Raw genomic sequence first — 19,213 nt, forward strand, 5'->3', positions numbered from 1 at the left:
AATCTTAAACAAATTCTTCCAGAGAATAGGAAAAAAGATAATTAACAACTTTTCTTCACTGTGGATGAAAGTACATTAAAGTGCCACCTGCATCACTTATTTTTAAATTTTGTTTTCATATATTTGTAAGATCTTTTCTGAGGGCATAATCTTTCCTGCTATCCTAAACTGAGACAGGTAATAATGAGTAATTCTAGACTAGGTCATAATTCTGGCTCTGCCATTTATCTAACCACTTGACCTTTGTTAAATATTAATAGCCCTGAAATTCTATTTCCTGATCTATAAAATGGAAATGATACCTAACCTGCCTCTTTCTTATGAATCCTGTCAGGATAAAATCAGAACATGAACAACAGATAAAATTTATCAAGCTCTTACCAAACCTTGCAATAATTTTTTTTTTACTATTGAAGTATAGTTGATTTACATTGTTGTGTTTAATTTCTGCTGTACAGCAAAGTGACTCAGTTATACATATATATTCTTTTTCATATTCTTTTCCAATGTGGTTTACCACAGGATATTGAATATAGTTCCCTGTGCTATACAGTAGGACCTTGTTGTTTATCCATCCGATATATAATAGTTTACATCTGCTAATCCCAAACTCCAAGTCCTTCCCTCCCCAACCCAGCCTCTCCCTTGGCAACCACAAATTTGTTCTCTCTGTCTGTAATCTGTTTCTCTTTCATAGATATGTTCATTTGTGTTGTATTTTAGATTCCACATATAAGTGATATCATATAGTATGTCTTTCTCTTTCTGACTTACTTTGCTTAGTATGATAATCTCTAGGTCCATCCATGTTGTTGCAAATGGCATTATTTCATTCTTTTTAATGGCTAAGTAATATTCCATTGTGTACATATACCACATTTTCTTTATCCATTCATCTGTTGATGGACATTTAGGCTGTTTCCATGTCTTGGCTATTGTAAATAGTGCTGCTATGAACATAGGGTTGCATATATCTTTTCGAATTACAGTTTTGTCTGGGTATATGCCCAGGAGTGGGATTGCTGGATCATATGACAACCCTATTTTTAGTTTTTTGAGGAACCTCCATACTGTTTTCCATAGTAACTGTACCAATTTACATTCCCACCAACAGTGTAGGAGGGTTCCTTTTTCTCCACACACCCTCCAGCATTTATTATTTGTAAATTTGATGATGGTCATTCTGACTGGTGTGAGGTGATACCTCACTGTAGGTTTTTTTTTTTTTTTTTTTGCGGTATGTGGGCCTCTTACTGTTGTGGCCTCTCCTGTTGCGGAGCACAGGCTCTGGACGTGCAGGCCCAGTGGCCATGGCTCACGGGCCCAGCCGCCCTGCGGCATGTGGGATCTTCCCGGACCGGGGCATGAACCCGTGTCCCCTGCATCGGCAGGCGGACTCTCAACCACTGCGCCACCAGGGAAGCCCTCTCACTGTAGTTTTGATTTTCATTTTTCTAATAATTAGCGATGTGGAACATCTTTTCATGTTCCTGTTGGCCATCTTTATGTCTTCTTTGTAGAAATGTCTATTTAGGTCTTCTGCCCACCTTTTTTAATGGGTTTTTTTGTCATTGAATTGTAGGAGCTGTTTGTATATTTTGGAAATTAAGCCCTGTCGGTCGCATCACTTGTAAATATTTTTCTCCCAGTCCGTAGGATGCCTTTTCATTTTGTTTATGGTTTCCTTTGCTGTGCAAAACCTTGTAAGTTTGATTATAAATCATACCAACGTTTCCCAAGGCAATAGAAATAAAAGCAAAAATAAACAAATGGAACCCCAAACTTCATAATGATTTTATAGATGAGGAAAACTAAAATGATTTGCCTAAAATTTCATAGCTAGTAAGTAGCAGAACTGAGATTGGAACCCATTCTGCTGTGCTCTCTATTGTGTTCCATTGATATATTTGTTTATCCTTTTGTCAATAATACACTGTCTCGATTATGATATTTTACAGTAAGTTTTGAAATCAGGTACTGTCAATCAGTTCTCTGACTTTAATCTCCTTTAATATCATGTAGCTGTTCTGGGTATTTTGCCTTTCCCTATAAACTTTACAATCAGTTTGTCAATATCCACAAAATAACTTGCTGGGATTTTGCTTGGAATTGTGCTAAGTATATAAATCAAGTTGAGAAAAGCTGACATCTTTATACTGAGTCTTCCTATCCATGTATAATAAAATATCTCTATTTATTTAGATTTTCTTTGATTTCTTTGATTTTTTTAAACCAGAGTTTTGTAGTTTTCCTCACATAGATCTCGTACATATTTTGTTAGATTTATACCTAAGTATTTCTTTCTTTTCTTTTTTTGGTGCTAATGTATAAGGCTACAATAATTGCGACAGTGTGGGTTTTTGTCAAAGAATAGAAAAATACATCAGAGGAATACACAGCCCCAAAATTGAACCACAAGTCAACTGATCTTTGACAAAGGAGCAAAGGCAATTCAACGGAAAAAGGAGTCTTTTCAAGCAATGGTGCTGATAAGTGGATGGATATCCACATGCTAAAGGGGGAAAAAAAAAAGAATCTGGACACAGACCTAAAACTTTTTTCAAAAATTAACTCAGGGGGTACTTCCCTGGTGGCGCAGTGGTTAAGAATTCCCCTCCCTGCCAATGCCGGGGACACGGGTTTGATCCCTGGTCTGGGAAGATCCCACATGCCTCGGAACAACTAAGCCCGTGCGCCACAACTACTGAGCCCACGTGTCACAACTACTGAAGCCCACGCGCCTAGAGCCCGTGCTCCTCAACAACGGAAGCCACCGCAACGAGAAGCTCGCACAAAGAGTAGCCCCTGCTTGCCACAACTAGAGAAAGCCCATGCGCAGCAAAGAAGACCCAACGCAGCCCAAAAATAAATAAAATACATTTATAAAAATAAAGGGAAATAGTCTCCCAACTAGTGGTTGTGATACAGAATGTCTGATTTTCAGTAACCTATTCTTAATTATTCCATCCTCTTAAGAAGGCATTTTGTTCCATCTTATCCAGATTTTTTAGTTTTCTTTAGTGGAAGTTCTGAGCCTAATAAAATAATCTGTCTACTCCACATAGTAGCTAAATTCTATAGCTATTTAACTACCTGCATTTTCTTACAAATTGAGTGACCTGAGGACAGAGTTTATGAGTGACTCATATTTCTATCCCTAATACTAAAGAGCACATCATATTAAGTCCCTTGTTCTGATTCCACGATTACAAAGCAACCTTCTGATTACTGTCTGTATACCCATATAGATGGCCGGAGGGAGATAAGTCGCTGACTAGTCAACATGAATCTTCTTTATGCTCTGGAAATAGTATTTTTCTTTGTAAATAATTAAATTGGCATTATGACTTATATATTAGTTTCTTGTGAACTTGGTTAGCATCAATCGGTCCCTCAAGGTGATGATCAGCTCTGGATGCCTGGCAAAACCAAGCATCAGGATCTGCAAAGCTAGGGACCAGACTGTGGAGCACAGTGACCCTCTGTCACACTACCTCATAAATTTGTTTGAGTAATCTGAATCCCTTCCATTACATTTTCAAGTTTCACAGTAGCAAACACACTGTATATAAAATGTTATATTCTGTTCCCACTTAACATAGCCTCATAAGCATATCTGTATTACTAAGGTCTTCATATTCATAATTTTAATGGTTATGCAATAATACATTAAGTTGATGAAGTAAAACTGACCAGGTTCCACTCAAGAATATTTAGCTTGCTTCCAATGTTTCACTATTATAAATAGTGAAACATAAGCAGTTGTAGTGGATATTCACAGGATTGTATGCTAAACACAACCCCACCCTTTTCCTCCACCTACTGGCTATTCTCTTGAAAACTACACACTCTCTCACGTACTACATGAATACCAGCAATTGATATATTCTTACGTGAATTTGACACCACAACTGACTCATCTAGGGATGGACACCAGAACCAAGAGAAAGTAATAAGCCTTTTCCCTGGGACTTTTTTTGTTTTAACTTGGGACCTAAACAATCAGGTATTTCCTCTTCAGGGACTAAAGCTGTGAGATATAATAGCTGTTGGAGATCAGGTGTTCTGATGTGTAGAAAAAGCCAATCAACAGTGAGAGAAAATGGAAGCTACAAGTAGAGAGCTACAAATAGAGAGAAATCAAAATAAGAGATGGAGTAGTCTGATACCATCAGTTACTAGTTCCACCTGCTCCAGATGCAAGCTCAGCTGCAAACCGGTTCTTCCTATTGCCTTCTATTCAACCTGCCTTGCGTTCCATGAGCCAATAAACCCCTTTTGCTTAAATTAGTTTCTGTTGGATTGCTGTTATTTGCAACTAAAACTCTTAACTGATAAAAGGAGTAATTATATTAATTACTTCAACTGAAGTATGGTCTCAAACCTGAGTTCAAATTCCAGATCTAATGACCAGGGGAAAGTCACAGCCTCTAAGACTCAGTTGCCTATTATTATTATTTTCACTTATATGTGGGATCTTTTTTTTTTAACATCTTTATTGGAGTATAACTGCTTTACAATGGTGTGTTAGTTTCTGCTTTATAACAAAGTGAATCACCTATATGTACACATATATCCCCATATCTCCTCCCTCTTGCGTCTCCCTCCCACCCTCCCTATCCCACCCCTCTAGGTGGTCACAAAGCACAGAGCTGATCTCCCTGTGCTATGCGGCTGCTTCCCACTAGCTATGTATTTTACATTTGGTAGTGTATTTTTTAAAATGGTATTTAGACTGCACAACACAATGATTTGACATACCTGTGCACTGTGAAAAGATTCTCCCCATCAAGTTAATTAACTCATTCATCACTCCACATATTCACCTTTTTTGGGGGATGAGGGGGGACTTAGAACATTTAAGTTCTACTCTCTCAGCAAATTTCAATTATACAACAGAGTATTATCAACTATAGTCACTATGTTATACATTAGATCCTCAGACCTTATTTATTTTATAGCTCAAAGTTTGTACCCTTGTACCAACTTTTCCCAATTTCCCCCACTCCCTGGCAACCATTTTTCTACTGTTTCTGAGTTTGACTTTTTATTTTTAGATTCCACATATAAGTGATACCATGTAGTATTTGTCTTTGTCTTATTATACTTAGCATAGTGCCCTCCAGGCTCATCCATATTGTCAGAAATAACAGGATTCCCTTCTTTTTTTAAGGCTAAGTAATATTCCACTATGTGTATACGTGTGTGTGTGTGTGTGTATATACACACATCACATTTTCTTGATTCATTCATCCGCTGATGGATACTTAAGACAGTCTCCATACCCTGGCTATTGTGAATGCTGCAATGAACATCAGAGTACAGATATCTCTTCAAGATAATGGTTTCGTTTCCTTCGGATATATACCCAGAAGTGGGATTGCTGGAATATATGGCAGCCCTATTCTTTTTTTTTTTTTTAAATATTGGAGTATAGTTGATTAACAATGTTGTGTTAGCTTCACGTGAACAGTAAAGTGATTCAGTTATACATATACATGTGTCTATTTCTTTCAAATTCTTTCCCCATCTAGGTTATTACAGAATATTGCGCAGAGTTCCCTGTGCTATACAGTAGGTCCTTGTTGGTTATCTATTTTAATTACAGCGGTGTGTACATGTCAATCCCAAACTCCCAATCTATCTCTCCCCTCCACCCTTCCCCCCTGGTAAAGGAACATATGGTAGCTCTATTTTTAATTTCTTGAGGAACCTCCACACAGTTTTCCATTGTGGCCATACCAGTTTATGTTCCCACCAACAGTGTATAAGGCTTCTCTTTTCTCCACACTCACAACAGCATTTATCATCCTGTCTTTTTGATAAAAGTCATCCTAACAGGTATGAGGTTATATCTCACTGTGGCTTTGATTTGCATTTCCATGATGACTAGTGATGCTGAGCACCTTTTATGTACCAGTTGGCCATTTGTATGTCTTCTTTGGAAAAATGTCTATTCAGGTCCTTTGCCCATTTTATTTTTTTAATAAATTTATCTATCTATCTATTTATTTATGGCTGCATTGGGTCTTCATCGTTGGGTCCTCGTTGCTGTGCGGGCTTTCTCTAGTTGCTGCGAGCGGGGGCTACTCTTTGTTGCGGTGAGCGGGGGCTACTCTTCGTTGCGGTGAGCGGGCTTCTCATTGCAGTGGCTTCTCTTGTTGCAGAGCTCAGGCTCTAGGCACGTGGGCTTTAGTAGTTGCGGCACGCGGGCTCAGTAATTGTGGTTCGCGGGCCCTAGAGCACAGGCTCAGTAGTTGTGGTGCATAGGCTTAGCTGCTCCGCCCTTTGCCCATTTTTTAACTGAGTTGGTTTTTTTGCTACGGAGTTGTAAGAGTTTCTTGTATATTTTGGATACTAACCCTCTATCAGGTATGTGGTTTGCAAATATTTTCTCCCATTCTATAAGTTTCCTTTTAATTTTGCCAATGGTTTCCTTTGCTGAGCAGAAGCTTTTTAGTTTGATGGAGTCTCACCTCTTTATTTTTGCTTTTGTTGCCTTTGCTTTTGCTATTAAATTTTAAAAATCATTGCCAAGACCAATGTCAAGGAGCTCACGTGCTGTTTTCTTCTAGGAGTTTTATGGTTTCAGGTCTTCTGTTAAAGTCTTTGATCCATTTTAATTTCTATATATGGTATAAGTTGGGGTCTAGTTTCATTCTTTTGCATATGGCTATCCAGTTTACCCAACACCATTTATTAAAGAGACTATCCTTTCCCCATGTATAGTCTTTGCTCCTTTGTCAAAAACTAACTGACCATACATGCATGGGTTTATTTCTGGGCTCACATTGATCTATGTGCCTATTTTTATGCCAATACCACACTGTTTTGACATAACTTTATAATATAGTTTGAAATCAGGAAGTTTTCTTTGTTCATCCTTCTCAAGACTGCTTTAGCTATTGGGGGTCTTTTGTGGTTCCACATAAATTTTAGGATTGTTTTTTCTATTTCTGTAGAAAATGCCATTGCAATTTTTTTCTTTTTTTTTTTGTCATTGCAATTTTGATAGGGACTGCACTGAATCTGTAGATCACTTTGGGTAGTGTGGACATTTAAACAATATTAATTCTTCCAATCCATGAGCACAGGATATCTTTCCACATATTTGTGTCTTCTTTGATTGCTTTCATCAATGTCTTATAGTTTTCAATGTGTAGATCTTTGACTTTCTTTTTCTTTTTTTTTTTTTGGCGGTCTGCGGGCCTCTCACTGTTGTGGCCTCTCCCATTGCGGAGCACAGGCTCTGGACGCACGGGCTTATTGGCCATGGCTCACGGGCCCAGCCACTCCGCGGCATGTGGGATCTTCCCAGACCGGGGCACGAACCCGTGTCCCCTGCATTGGCAGGCGGACTCTCAACCACTGCGCCACCAGGGAAGCCCCTAGATCTTTGACTTTCTTGGTTAAATTTATTCATAAGCATTTTATTGTTTTTGATGCTACCATAAATGGGACTTTTAAAAAATTTATCTTTTTGATATTTAGTTGTTAGTGTATAGAAATGCAGTAGATTTTGGCTTTTTTGTTATAAATTTATTATTTATTTGGCTGCATCGGGTCTTAGTTGCGGCACGCAGGATCTTTGTTGAGGCATGTGGGATCTTTCGTTGAGGCATGTGGGATCTTTCGTTGTGTTGCATGGGCTTCTCTAGTTGTGGCACACAGGCTCCAGAGCATATGGACTCAGTAGTTGCAGCACGTGGGCTCTCTAGTTGTGGCACGTGGGCTCTAGAGCACACGGACTCAGTAGTTGCGGCGCGCGGGCTCAGGTGCCCCACAGTATGTGGGATCTTAGTTCCCCGACCAGGGATCAAACCTGCGTCCTCTGCACTGGAAGGCGGATTCTTAACCACTGGACCACCAGGGAAGTCCAGAAATGCAATAGATTTTGTATATTGATTTTGTATCCCGCAACTCTACTAAATTCATTTATTACTTCTAATAGTTTTTCATGCAGTCTTTAGGGTTTTCTATATATAATAGCATGTCATCTGCAAATAGAGACAATTTTACTCCTTCCATTCCAATTCAGATGCCTTTTCTTTCTTTTTCCTGCCTAACTGTTCTGGCTAGGACTTCCAGCACTATTTGAATAAAAGTGTTGAGAGGAGGCTTCTTGTCTTGCTCCTGATCTCAGAGGAAAAGCTTTCAGCTTTTCACCACTGAGTAGGATACTAGCTGTGGGCTTTGTCATATATGGCCTCTCTTATGTTGAGGTACATTCAGTTACCTTATTTTAAAAATTAGATAAAATGACCTATACATTCTAGATGTGCCTGGCACAGAAGTCATTAAAAAAAGTAGTAGCTCTTCAATAAATATTAATATAAATAAACAGCTACAACATTTCACACAACTATGCTAAGTGAATTTCTCTGCATCAAGCACCTACTGTTTTATTTGGGGGAGCTACAGAGGGAAAGTGGCATATAGAATTTTTTCCTTCAGATAAATTTCAGAAAGAGACCTACCAGGTCAAAGGATAGGAACAGAAACATGTTTCTGACTCTTGGTATTTACTACCAAACTGGCATATAAATGCATTACTATCACCAGATTTCTCTCCTATGCCCTCTCTAGCATTAGGCATTAAAATTTTTAAAAACCTTTTATGTGTTTAAAAAAATAACTTTCTGCTGTTTTATTTACATGTGATGACTATCAAGATTGGCTTAATAATGTTTTATTTTTCTATAACCCCCATTCTCTTCTGAAATTCACTGCCCCCATAGACAATTTTTTAAAAATCAAAAACATAAAAAGTCATTTATCTATTCTATTTATTGAACAATTATTATGTTCGAGGTTTTATAGATACATGGATTAATTAATAAGTCAGTTACTTTGCTTAAGTAGTTCACAATATACTCGGGGATAACCCAAAATTACAACAACAATAACAGCTAACATGTATTGAGTATTATATATCTGATATACATTTGGTGACTTCTTACAACATAACTTTTGAGGCAGGTACTATACTATACTGAGGAAACTGAAGCACAAGGAGATTAAAAAACATGTTCACAGAAAGTGGCAAAGCTACAATTTGCAAACAGGCAGTCTGATTTCAGAGCCTGGGCTTTTAATCAGTACACTATACTACTACAAACTAACACGTGCTGAAAATCTATCATTCATTAAGTCATCCATTCATTGACTCGTAAATGTGTTCAAATATTTACTGTAGGGCTTCCCTGGTGCCGCAGTGGTTGAGAGTCCGCTTGCCGATGCAGGGGACGCGGGTTCGTGCCCCGGTCCGCGAAGATCCCACATGCCGCGAAGCGGCTGGGCCTGTGAGCCATGGCCGCTGAGCCTGCGCGTCCGGAGCCTGTGCTCCGCAACGGGAGAGGCCACAACAGTGAGAGGCCCGCGTATCACAAAAAACAAACAAACAAGCAAACAAAAACCACAAATATTTACTGTATCGTAAGTGCGAAACATTGTTCAAGTGAATAATTTTAATAATAACAATAAAGACCTGGTCCTCATGAAGGTTTTATAGGGGTGTGGGGCAGATTATATTGTATTTCTTTTTTGCCAATTAGGTAGTAATAACTGCTATAAAACAGTAAGATAGGTTAGGGTTTCCCTGGTGGCGCAGTGGTTAAGAATCCACCTGCCAATGCAGGGGACACGGGTTCGAGCCCTGCTCTGGGAAGATCCACATGCCGCGGAGCAACTAAGCCTGTGCACCACAACTACTGAGCCTGCGCTCTAGAGCCCGCAAGCCACAACTACTGAAGCCCGTGCACCTAGAGCCCGTGCTCTTCAACAAGAGAAGCCACCCAATGAGAAGCACGGGCACCGTAATGAAGAGTAGCCCCCACTCGCCGCTTAGCCCACGCACAGCAACAAAGACCCAATGCAGCCAAAAATAAAAATAAATAAATAAATTTATTTTAAAAAAATAAGATAGGTTATGGGGATAGAAAATGTGTGTGTGGGGGGGAGAGGTAGTTAGCCATATTAGATAGGTTTGTCAAAGAAGACCTCTTTGAAAAGGTGACAAGTAGGCATAAAACAGAAGTGAAAGAAAAAGTCATGTAGACAGCTGAAAGAGCATTCCAGGCAAGGAAAAATCAAGTATAAAGGAAAAAGCAGGAGTTTGCTTGGTGTTTGATGAACAGCAAGGAGACCACTGTGCCTGGAGCAGAGAGAACGGTAGGAGATGAGGTCAGAAAGATGCTGGGAGATCAGATCTTATAGGATTTGCAAGCCATGATGAGGTCTTTGGATTTTATTCTGAGACATGAGAAACCAACAAAGGGTTCTGAATCAAGAAGCATTATGATCTGACAAACTTTTTTTAAACAATCACTCTAGCTGCTGTATGAAAAATTATATGTAAAAGTACAAGCAGGGAGACCAGTTAGTAGGCTAGTCGACTTTCCACGCAAAAGATAATGTTGGCTAGGGCAGGGGTGGTAGCAGCTATGGGAATGAGGTCACTGTGGAAAATATTTAGATGGTAGACCCAACAGGAACTGCTAATGGATTAGGTGTGGGGTATGAGAGAAAAGAGCTCTCAAAGCTTTTTGGTCTAAGCAACTAAAAGAATTGGAAATGCACTTACTGAGACAGGAAAGACTCAGGAATAATAGAAAGCTTTGAGAAGAAATCAAGAGGATTTTTAGGACACGTTAACGTCAAGGTTTCTGTACAAGTAGGCATCTAGTAGGCAGTTAGATGGGTGTGGAGTTCAAGGGAGAGGTCCAGGCTGGAAATGTAGCTATGAGTGCCCTTGGCATATTAGTAATATTTGAAACCACTGGACCAGAGGAGATCACCCTGACTGTGGCAGGATACAGAAGAATACTAATAAGCTCTGGGAAACTCCCAATGTTTAGAGATTGGGGAGATGAAGATGAAACAGCAAGGAAGCAGAAAAGTGATAGCCAATAAGGTTGGAGGAGGATCTGGAGAATGTGGTGGCCAGGAAGCCAAGTGGAAAAGGAATGTCCAGAAGGAAGCAAAGTAATCAAATAAAGTTGAAGAGACAAATAAAATTAAGATTTGGGAACTGACTACTGGGTTTAACAAATTCTTTGTTGACTTTGATAAAAGCAATTTCAGTGAAGTTCTAGGGACAAAAACCTGACTGCAGTAAGTTCAAAAAGAATACCCTGGGGTTCCCTGGTGGCGCAGTGGTTGAGAGTCCGCCTGCCGATGCCGGGAACACGGGTTCGTGCCCCTGTCCGGGAGGATCCCACATGCCGCGGAGCGGCTGGGCCCGTGAGCCATGGCCGCTGAGTCTGCGCGTCTGGAGGCTGTCCTCCACAATGGGAGAGGCCACAACAGTGAGAGGCCCGCATGCCAGGGGGAAAAAAAAAAAAAGAATACCCTGAGGGGACTTCCCTGGTGGTCCTGTGGTTAAGACTCCACACTTCCACTGCACGGGATGGGGGTTCGATCCCTGGTTGGATGGGGAACTAAGATCCCACATGCCTTGAATCTGATCAAGCTTTTTGGTCCTAGCAGTTTACAGTAAATTTAGAGAAACACGTTAAATTACACCATGAAGATGGAACCAGCAAAATCCAGACTGTGAGAAAGTCTAAAAGGACAAACAATCCATAAATAGTAGGGGGAAAGAGGATAGAAAACTTACAAATTAAGAGGCACTTAAAAGACATATCAATCATTCACAATGTGGGAAACTTATCTGGATCCTGACTCAAAAATGAAATAAATTTTAAAGAGGCAAATTGTTTAAAAAAAAAAGAATAATATCTGAGACAAGCTGAAATTTGAATAGTGACTGAATATTTGATATAAAGGGTTATACTATTATTTTATGCTGTGATAATGGTACTGTGGCTTATTTAAAGAGTCCATAACTTTTTTTTTTTTTTGGCTTCGCCTTGCAAGGTTCCCCAACCAGGGATTGAACCCGCTCCCCCTGCAGTGAAAGCATGGAGTCTTAACCACTGGACCACCAGGGAAGTCCCCCATATCTCTTATAGATGTACTTAGTAGATATTTATAAATAAAATATTATTATGTCTAGAATATGCTTCAAAAAATACAGGGGAGGGGAAAGTAGAACGGACATGACTGGACATGGGCGATGGGTACATGGGAGTTTATTATACAGTTCTGCATATACATCCTCAATTTTCTATAATAAAATGTCTTAAAAATTAGGAAGAGAGGAATGTCATTTCCTTTGCATACTGAATCTCTTTACTATACCATTATACAGATAAGGAAACTAAGATTAAGGAAGATTAAAAGCACTGCCCAAAGTCACAATTAATTTTTAATAGACTTTATTTTTTAGAGCAGTTGTGGGTTCACAGTAAAACTGGGCAGAAGGTAGAGATTGCCCATATGCCTCCTGCCCCCACATATGCACAGCCTCCCCGAATATCAACATCCCCACACCAGAGTGGTACATTTGTTACAATCGATGAACCTACAACGACACATCGTTACCATGTTAATTTGAGAGCCAGGATTTGTTTCCAAAACCCATGCTTTCTACACTATATTACACTGACGATTTTTTTCTCCATTATTGTTATTTTCCCTCATGCTTTTTATACAAACTGGTAAAAACCAAAATTCTGTTTCATGAATAAGCAATGTAACAGAACTCTACTGTAACTGACCATAAAATCATCAAATTTAAGTATACAAAATATTTTAATGTAAATTACTGGAAGAAATAATTCTGTCAATACAACAAATTATACTTCCAGAGAGGCATATTTTAGTTATTTAACAAATACATATATTGCCCAATAGAGTTGAAAATGTAATTACACAGAAATAAAAAGCACTATCTGGCATTTCTACTTCAAACTTTTCTTTTAGTAGCTACAGCAAGTACTGGCTAATAACAACTAACCATGTTAAACTTCAAACAAAAAACCATACATTTTCAAAGCATATGTGCGTGTTGTTCACTGACCTAACAATCTAACATGTACTAGTGAGTCCAAAGCTAAATTACAGTCTATAGTAAATGTGATTGATGAAAATAAGCAATGAATAAATAAGAATCAACTACAGCACTACTACAGCCTATTACCAAATTGTGGATTTTCACTGGGAACTTTTGCTTTGATATTCATGGGATACCTCGTTTCAACCATTCTACTTCTAGGAATTTATCCTAAAGCAATCACTGGATCACTATACAAAGATGTATATATTAGGATAATTACCAAAGTTTTAGTTATAATTTTATAAAAAACTGGAAAGAAATCTAATCCACCATCAATGACACTAATTAATAATATAAAATTAAATGCGGGAATTCCCTGGCAGTCCAGTGGTTAGAACTTTGTGCTTTCACTGCCAAGGGCCTGGGTTCAATCCCTGCTCTGAGAACTAAGATCCCACAAGCCATGCAGTGCAGCAAAAAAATAAATAAATAAAATAAAAAATTTAAATGCTATGTACTCAGTAAACATTATTATGTTGCTATATTGCTACATAGATATAAGTAATGATAAAGAAAAATATCCATGATACAATATTGAGTAGAAAAAGCAGGTTAAAAACTATATGATGACAGATGGATGGACGTTTGAGAAGATATACAAGAAAAATTTGCAATGGTTTTATCTGGAGAATGGGATCATATTATTGTCATTTCTATTTTAGACTTTCCTATACTGTTTGCTTTTTTAAAAATAATAAACATGCATTTTTACAAGCAGGAAAAAAATTTTATTTTTGTTTTGAAAAAATAAATGTGTTGACCTCAAAATCTGACATAATTAAATGGCTCTGTTTACTAGTTAACTCCACAAGGCTAACTAGTAAACATCAGCATGAGATTTCAGTAACTTCTTATCTACTAAGTCTACGTATTCATTCAGTGAACCTGTACAAACACAATGCACTTATATCAGATTACATTTATTATATTCACTGTAGCTAAATAATCACTCTAGAACATTCAGACTGTTGGGGGCTAAATTTCTCAGATGCACTATGGGGAACCATTATTTCAAAGCCATTTTTCCCCCTGGAAAACAAGTAGCCCACGCACTATGGAAATGCCTTGAGATTTATTTTATAATTAAAGTTTGGGTAGCTTTTGAAAAACTTTGATCACCCAAGCAAAAATTTAGAAAAATTTTGAGTAATTTTAGAGAATGCCACTTTTATGTTAAATACCCAGAGAGCAAGTCCTAATTTAGAAGCTATAAGTTTCTTCAAACAAACAAAAAAAAGGACTTCACTGCTAAGATATAAGCCTATTTTGCAATCTATTCTTCAACATTTTTTAAAATTCAGAGATATATTAATGAACTTCTGTTGTAAGATTTAGAAATCAGTTAAAATATCAAATATTGGTAATGACTCAAAAATTGTATTATGTAAGCCTACAACCGAGAACACTTTCTTGCAAAAATGAAGAATATAAAAATATCCCATGACTATATCCTACAGATATCTTCTGATTTCTCAAGAACCTGATAATTTAGAAACAACAGAGGAATAACTGGCTGATTTAAAACAAGAATTCTTACAGATTATTTCATTAAACTAACATTCCAGACTAATGTACATAATTTATTGCAACCAAACCACAGAGAGCCCACATTTAAGATATAAGAGAAAGCATCAGTTGTGTAACAAGATTTTGCTAAATCTCAGTAGTCTTTTTTTTTTTTTTAAAGCAATGGGTAGCCAAAGAAAATCATTAATATTAAAAACACAGATAATGGCAGAAAACTATAGAAACTCCAAATACAGAAAGGCTGTTCATGTATCCTAACAGCATAACCACTATGGTTGAAAAACCACACAATATTCTTTCTCACATCTGTTTTGTTAATGAGCCAAGAATGAGGGTCTATTGAGTATCCTAGACAACTGAATTAGAAGCAGGAATGTCTGGTGAATGCTGTTCATCACAACAAACCGAGACTAAACAGGTTTGGAAAGAATACTATTCTTAAATAAATTATCTTTTTAGCTTTACCTTCCTGAAAACAGATCACTTGCCTTTTCCTCCCATCCATCAAAACAAAAGAAAACCAAACCACACATAAATTACTTAAGATCCAAGTTTTAAGTATTATAAGAGGAAAAAAATTTTTTAGATTAACGAAATATAATATTTAATTCATCTTTCAGGTAGACCCTCAATTATTTTAAGACTATGGAAACCAGTGTGAAAAAAGATGGTTGTGATATAAAGCAATGTAGTATTCAATTAGAATCTAACAGTTTATGACAATTTGGCAAGAATTCTCTCTCGAGCCAGGGTTTTTCCATATACAACATAGAACTTTTCCTGGAAATGTCCCCTTTACAGGGCCTCTGGCCTCTTTGCATACTTTCAGACCAGGCCTACAGAACCAAACAAATGCAATGTTCCCACTGGAGAATATAAATTAATTCTAAATTATCAACCTATTACATAAAATTCTCTGAAAGAGCAAACGTAGCACTTAGAAACTGTTTCATTCATTTTAACCACTTTCCTAAATAACTTCATTAAAAAAATTTTTTTAAATTAATACATTTATTAGCTTGGAAATTGGTTTAAAACTTTAAAGAGTGGTTATATCAGGGTGATGAAATCAAGGATAAGTTTTTAAAGTCTTCATCATGTTAATCGAATTATGTTTAAGGGTTTCATAGATGTTCTTTTTCCCGCTTTACTTTCAAGTCTTTGTTTAGAAGAAAAACGTTGTTTCTTGCCTCCTTTACAGTTTTCCCTCAGGGCTTTCCATCACTGTCAGAGAAATTAAATTCTAAAACAAAAATCAAAATAATCTTGCACATTTTTATAAGTCCCAATGCCAGTCAACAGCAATAAATACTAGGAAAAAAGTTATAATGGCCACTCCAGAGCAGCACTAGCTAAAAGTTAAGCGACAATAAAGTAGAAAAACCTTTTCCATGTTTATAATTCATGCCCTCTAGACAGAACAGCATTTTATCTTCTTCAAGACAAAAATCTACAAGTGAGAAAATCTATATAACAATAAAAACATTTCCCAAGGGATTAAAGAAATACTAAACTGAAAACCTAATGGCATTACATATTTTAGTACTTTGAATCCACAACTTTTATCCACCTCATTCAAATTGAGCTTCCACACATCCTTTGGAACTTGTTCTCAAATAACTTCTCTTGATTTTTATTATTAAAGAAACACAGAGTCCTAAAACAACTACATTCAAACAGGAATTCAAGAATATAACTAAGAAACATAGTCTATTCACTTTTGCAAGACTGTGTAAGACATCTACCAAACATATCAAATCACTTTGCATTATTATTAACTTAAGGTAATAGAAAATGTTTTTCTTCTTGGTAGGTAAGTACAATTCCTTCTGCCCTTAACAGTAGTCTGACTTTACCTAAAAATACAGACTAGAATAGTACAGTCCTAAAAAATAGCTACTCAGGAGAACTGATATCTTAATGAACGTTTCTGCTTCTTTTATTCCCACTTTATTTGGAATGAAAATATATATACTCTTAGTCCAGCTGTAATTAAAGCATAAAAAAATAGGGTTTCATCAGAAGTTCCTCTAACTAAGGAGTCACAGGCACAGATGCTAAACTATTGATTATTATTATTTAAAAACCAATTGTGCCTGCCAGCTTTTTGGTTAAATCAGAGTTAACACAGTACTAAATCACTACATTGTACAGGACATCCTTAAAAGATCACTTAAAATATTACATGCAAAAGGGAAGAATAGACAAATATTAACTTTTAGTGAAGAACGATTTGCCAAGAAACAATTATATAGAATTTGTATCTCTAGTCCTCTAATGTAAATAAATTTAAGTTTTCTATGTATCCACCTAACAATTAGAATTTAAAATATTTTGCCATAAGATGATTCCTGAGAATCTCCACACAAAAGAAAAACTTAGAACAAAATTGGAGAGCCAAGATCCAACACTGACTCAATAGACTATCAGAGAAAATATGCATCTAAAATTTTTTAAACCAAAATATGTATCTGTCAAGTTCTTGATTTTAGACTTAGTTGCACATTTTTCCCAATTATGCTTTCGATTTCACTTGCAGCATAACAATTACACGTCTCAGGAAGAATGAAAATTTTGGTTTTGATGACAATCTTAAGCCAAATTATACTTTATCTTCATCATTAAATTACAATCATGTATAAACTGCACTGAAGAATAAACTTTGTGTTTCACGATGTCCAAGCATATGGCTGACAAATCTAACTATACCTCCTCAGATGGGCGGACAGTTAAATAGGTATATATTTCAGCAACGGCCCATGCAAAAAGAAGTAAAACTTATCTATAGCTCAAGAATTCTTAGGAGCGTTTACTGAATCGTACTTGGTGAGTTGGACCCCTTGGCTAGGCAGTTTGACTTCAGAAGTATTTTCTAAGATGTTGCCCATATATTTGGGAATAATTTCACATGAAAAACCCAAAAAAGAAAAGAACCTTAAAAATTTTTGGAAATATCTTTAAAATTTTAGGATAAGTAGTAAAGTGTTTAACTTTCATGTTTGTTTTCCAGGCTCAACAACAGAACAGTTATGTAAAAATCACGTATAGCTCCCAAATCATCACATTCCCTAAACAGTGTATTAGAAAACTGGAAAACAAAAGCAAGACAGTTTCGGAAACCTACAAATCAATGATAAACAAACGAGAGTCTAAAGCTCTTCACAATCTAGACAAACCTTTCCCTTTTAAAGGAGACATGAAAAAAAAAAGAGCATGCAAAAGAGACACGGTAAAAATTGATTAGAGAAAATTCCATATAATAAAACTTGTAATAAACCCTTCTCCCCAGCCCACCTCTACAATTCCTAAGGGCTTTTTGCATCTATTTGACAATTATACTCCTTAACGTAGTCCACAAAATCTTTAATATCATTATGTCACTGGTTTCTTTCATATAAGTTTTTCTTATCTCATATTCAGGTGCCTCTCAAATTGGCAAAATGAGATGTGAATTTCAGGGACTTGTGGTACTATTAGTAAGAAGACACCCGCCGCTTAATATTTTCATAATTAAGTTATAAAACTGTGACTGGCTGGATGAAGCATACTTCCAAATTTAACATACCAAATATGATCATTTGGAAAGCAAATCGTTATGTAACACCTACTTTATGTCCTTCAATTAATTACAGACCATAAAAAGTGCTTTTTCTTTTTTTAAGATAAGTACTGCCCATGATGCAATTTTTTCTCAAGACTGTCATTTTTTCCCAAGGAAAGAAGCAGTTTTCTTAAATTCCAAATTTCCAAGAATATCACAGCCGATTCTCTAGGGAATATAGAATGAAAACATATATATAGTCAGCAATTTTAAGATCTACCTCCTCACATCAGCAGTGATCCAGGCTGATACGACATTTCCAAGATCCTCAGGAACTATATGTACCATGCTGCCACAAACATAGATGAGAACTCGGGGATGGAAGAAATTCCATCTTGCATTTGACGTTGCACTAATACCTGTTTCAAACTTAATTCTCATCTGTTATCTTAATGCATCTTCACAACTACAGAAGGGAGATACATAAGGGAGAAGGCTGGCCACCCAGTGCCTCTACGGGACACACTACCCGATTAAAGAATACACACCCCGTTGTATCTTCAACTGGAGTAACAAAAAAGATGGCAAACCCTTCTAGACTCCGGGGAAAAAAGAGTAATATGGCCTAGGGAACCCCAAACTTCAACCCTTTGAGCAGTCTCTTCCCCGCAGTGTCATCGCCTACTCCGTGGCTCCAGGGAACTGCGGCGGGGCTGCGGGGAGGCGGAGGAAGGGCCGGGCGGGGGACCGAAGGGGGACGGCGCTCACCTCGCGCACCTGGGCCGGGGCGCAGGGAGCGACGATGCTCTGCGGTTACCCCCAACGGACGGACCAGCAGCTCTGACTCACTCACCTGCGGAGCCGATTTCCATTCATGGAGCTGGGGAGAATGCTTCCAGCGAGAAGGGCGCCCGCCACTGAGGGCAAGGAGGCGGCGCAGGGGGCGACGCGGCGCGACAGGAACCCTCACTCGGCCCCGAGGCGGGGTGGTGACGGCTTCTCCTCAGCAACCGCACTCCGAAAGCTCTCGTCAGGAAGAGCGGCCGTCGGGAGGCAGCGCGCAACTAGGAGAGAGGAAGAAGCGTGAGGCGAGAAGAGACGGGCTCCGTGCGGAACTTGCGTCGCCCGCGGCCGCCTACGATCCCAGTGCCCCTCCACGACTGCGGCGCCGCCGCCGACCTCCCCGG

At 37.9% G+C, this 19,213-nt stretch overlaps 1 protein-coding gene across 1 annotated transcript in view; it reads right to left on the minus strand.

The window, feature by feature from the left end:
- The window catches only part of AGO3 (argonaute RISC catalytic component 3), a 127,943-nt gene extending 108,730 nt beyond the window's left edge, over positions 1–19,213 (minus strand). Inside the window, exon 1 of the mRNA XM_060140571.1 lies at positions 18,880–19,213. Within this exon, the coding sequence (XP_059996554.1) occupies positions 18,880–18,898 (19 nt within the window). The 5' untranslated portion in view covers positions 18,899–19,213. The remainder of the gene's footprint in view (positions 1–18,879) is intronic.

The sequence above is a fragment of the Lagenorhynchus albirostris genome, chromosome 2, assembly GCF_949774975.1.
Source record: "Lagenorhynchus albirostris chromosome 2, mLagAlb1.1, whole genome shotgun sequence".
NCBI lineage: Eukaryota > Metazoa > Chordata > Mammalia > Artiodactyla > Delphinidae > Lagenorhynchus > Lagenorhynchus albirostris.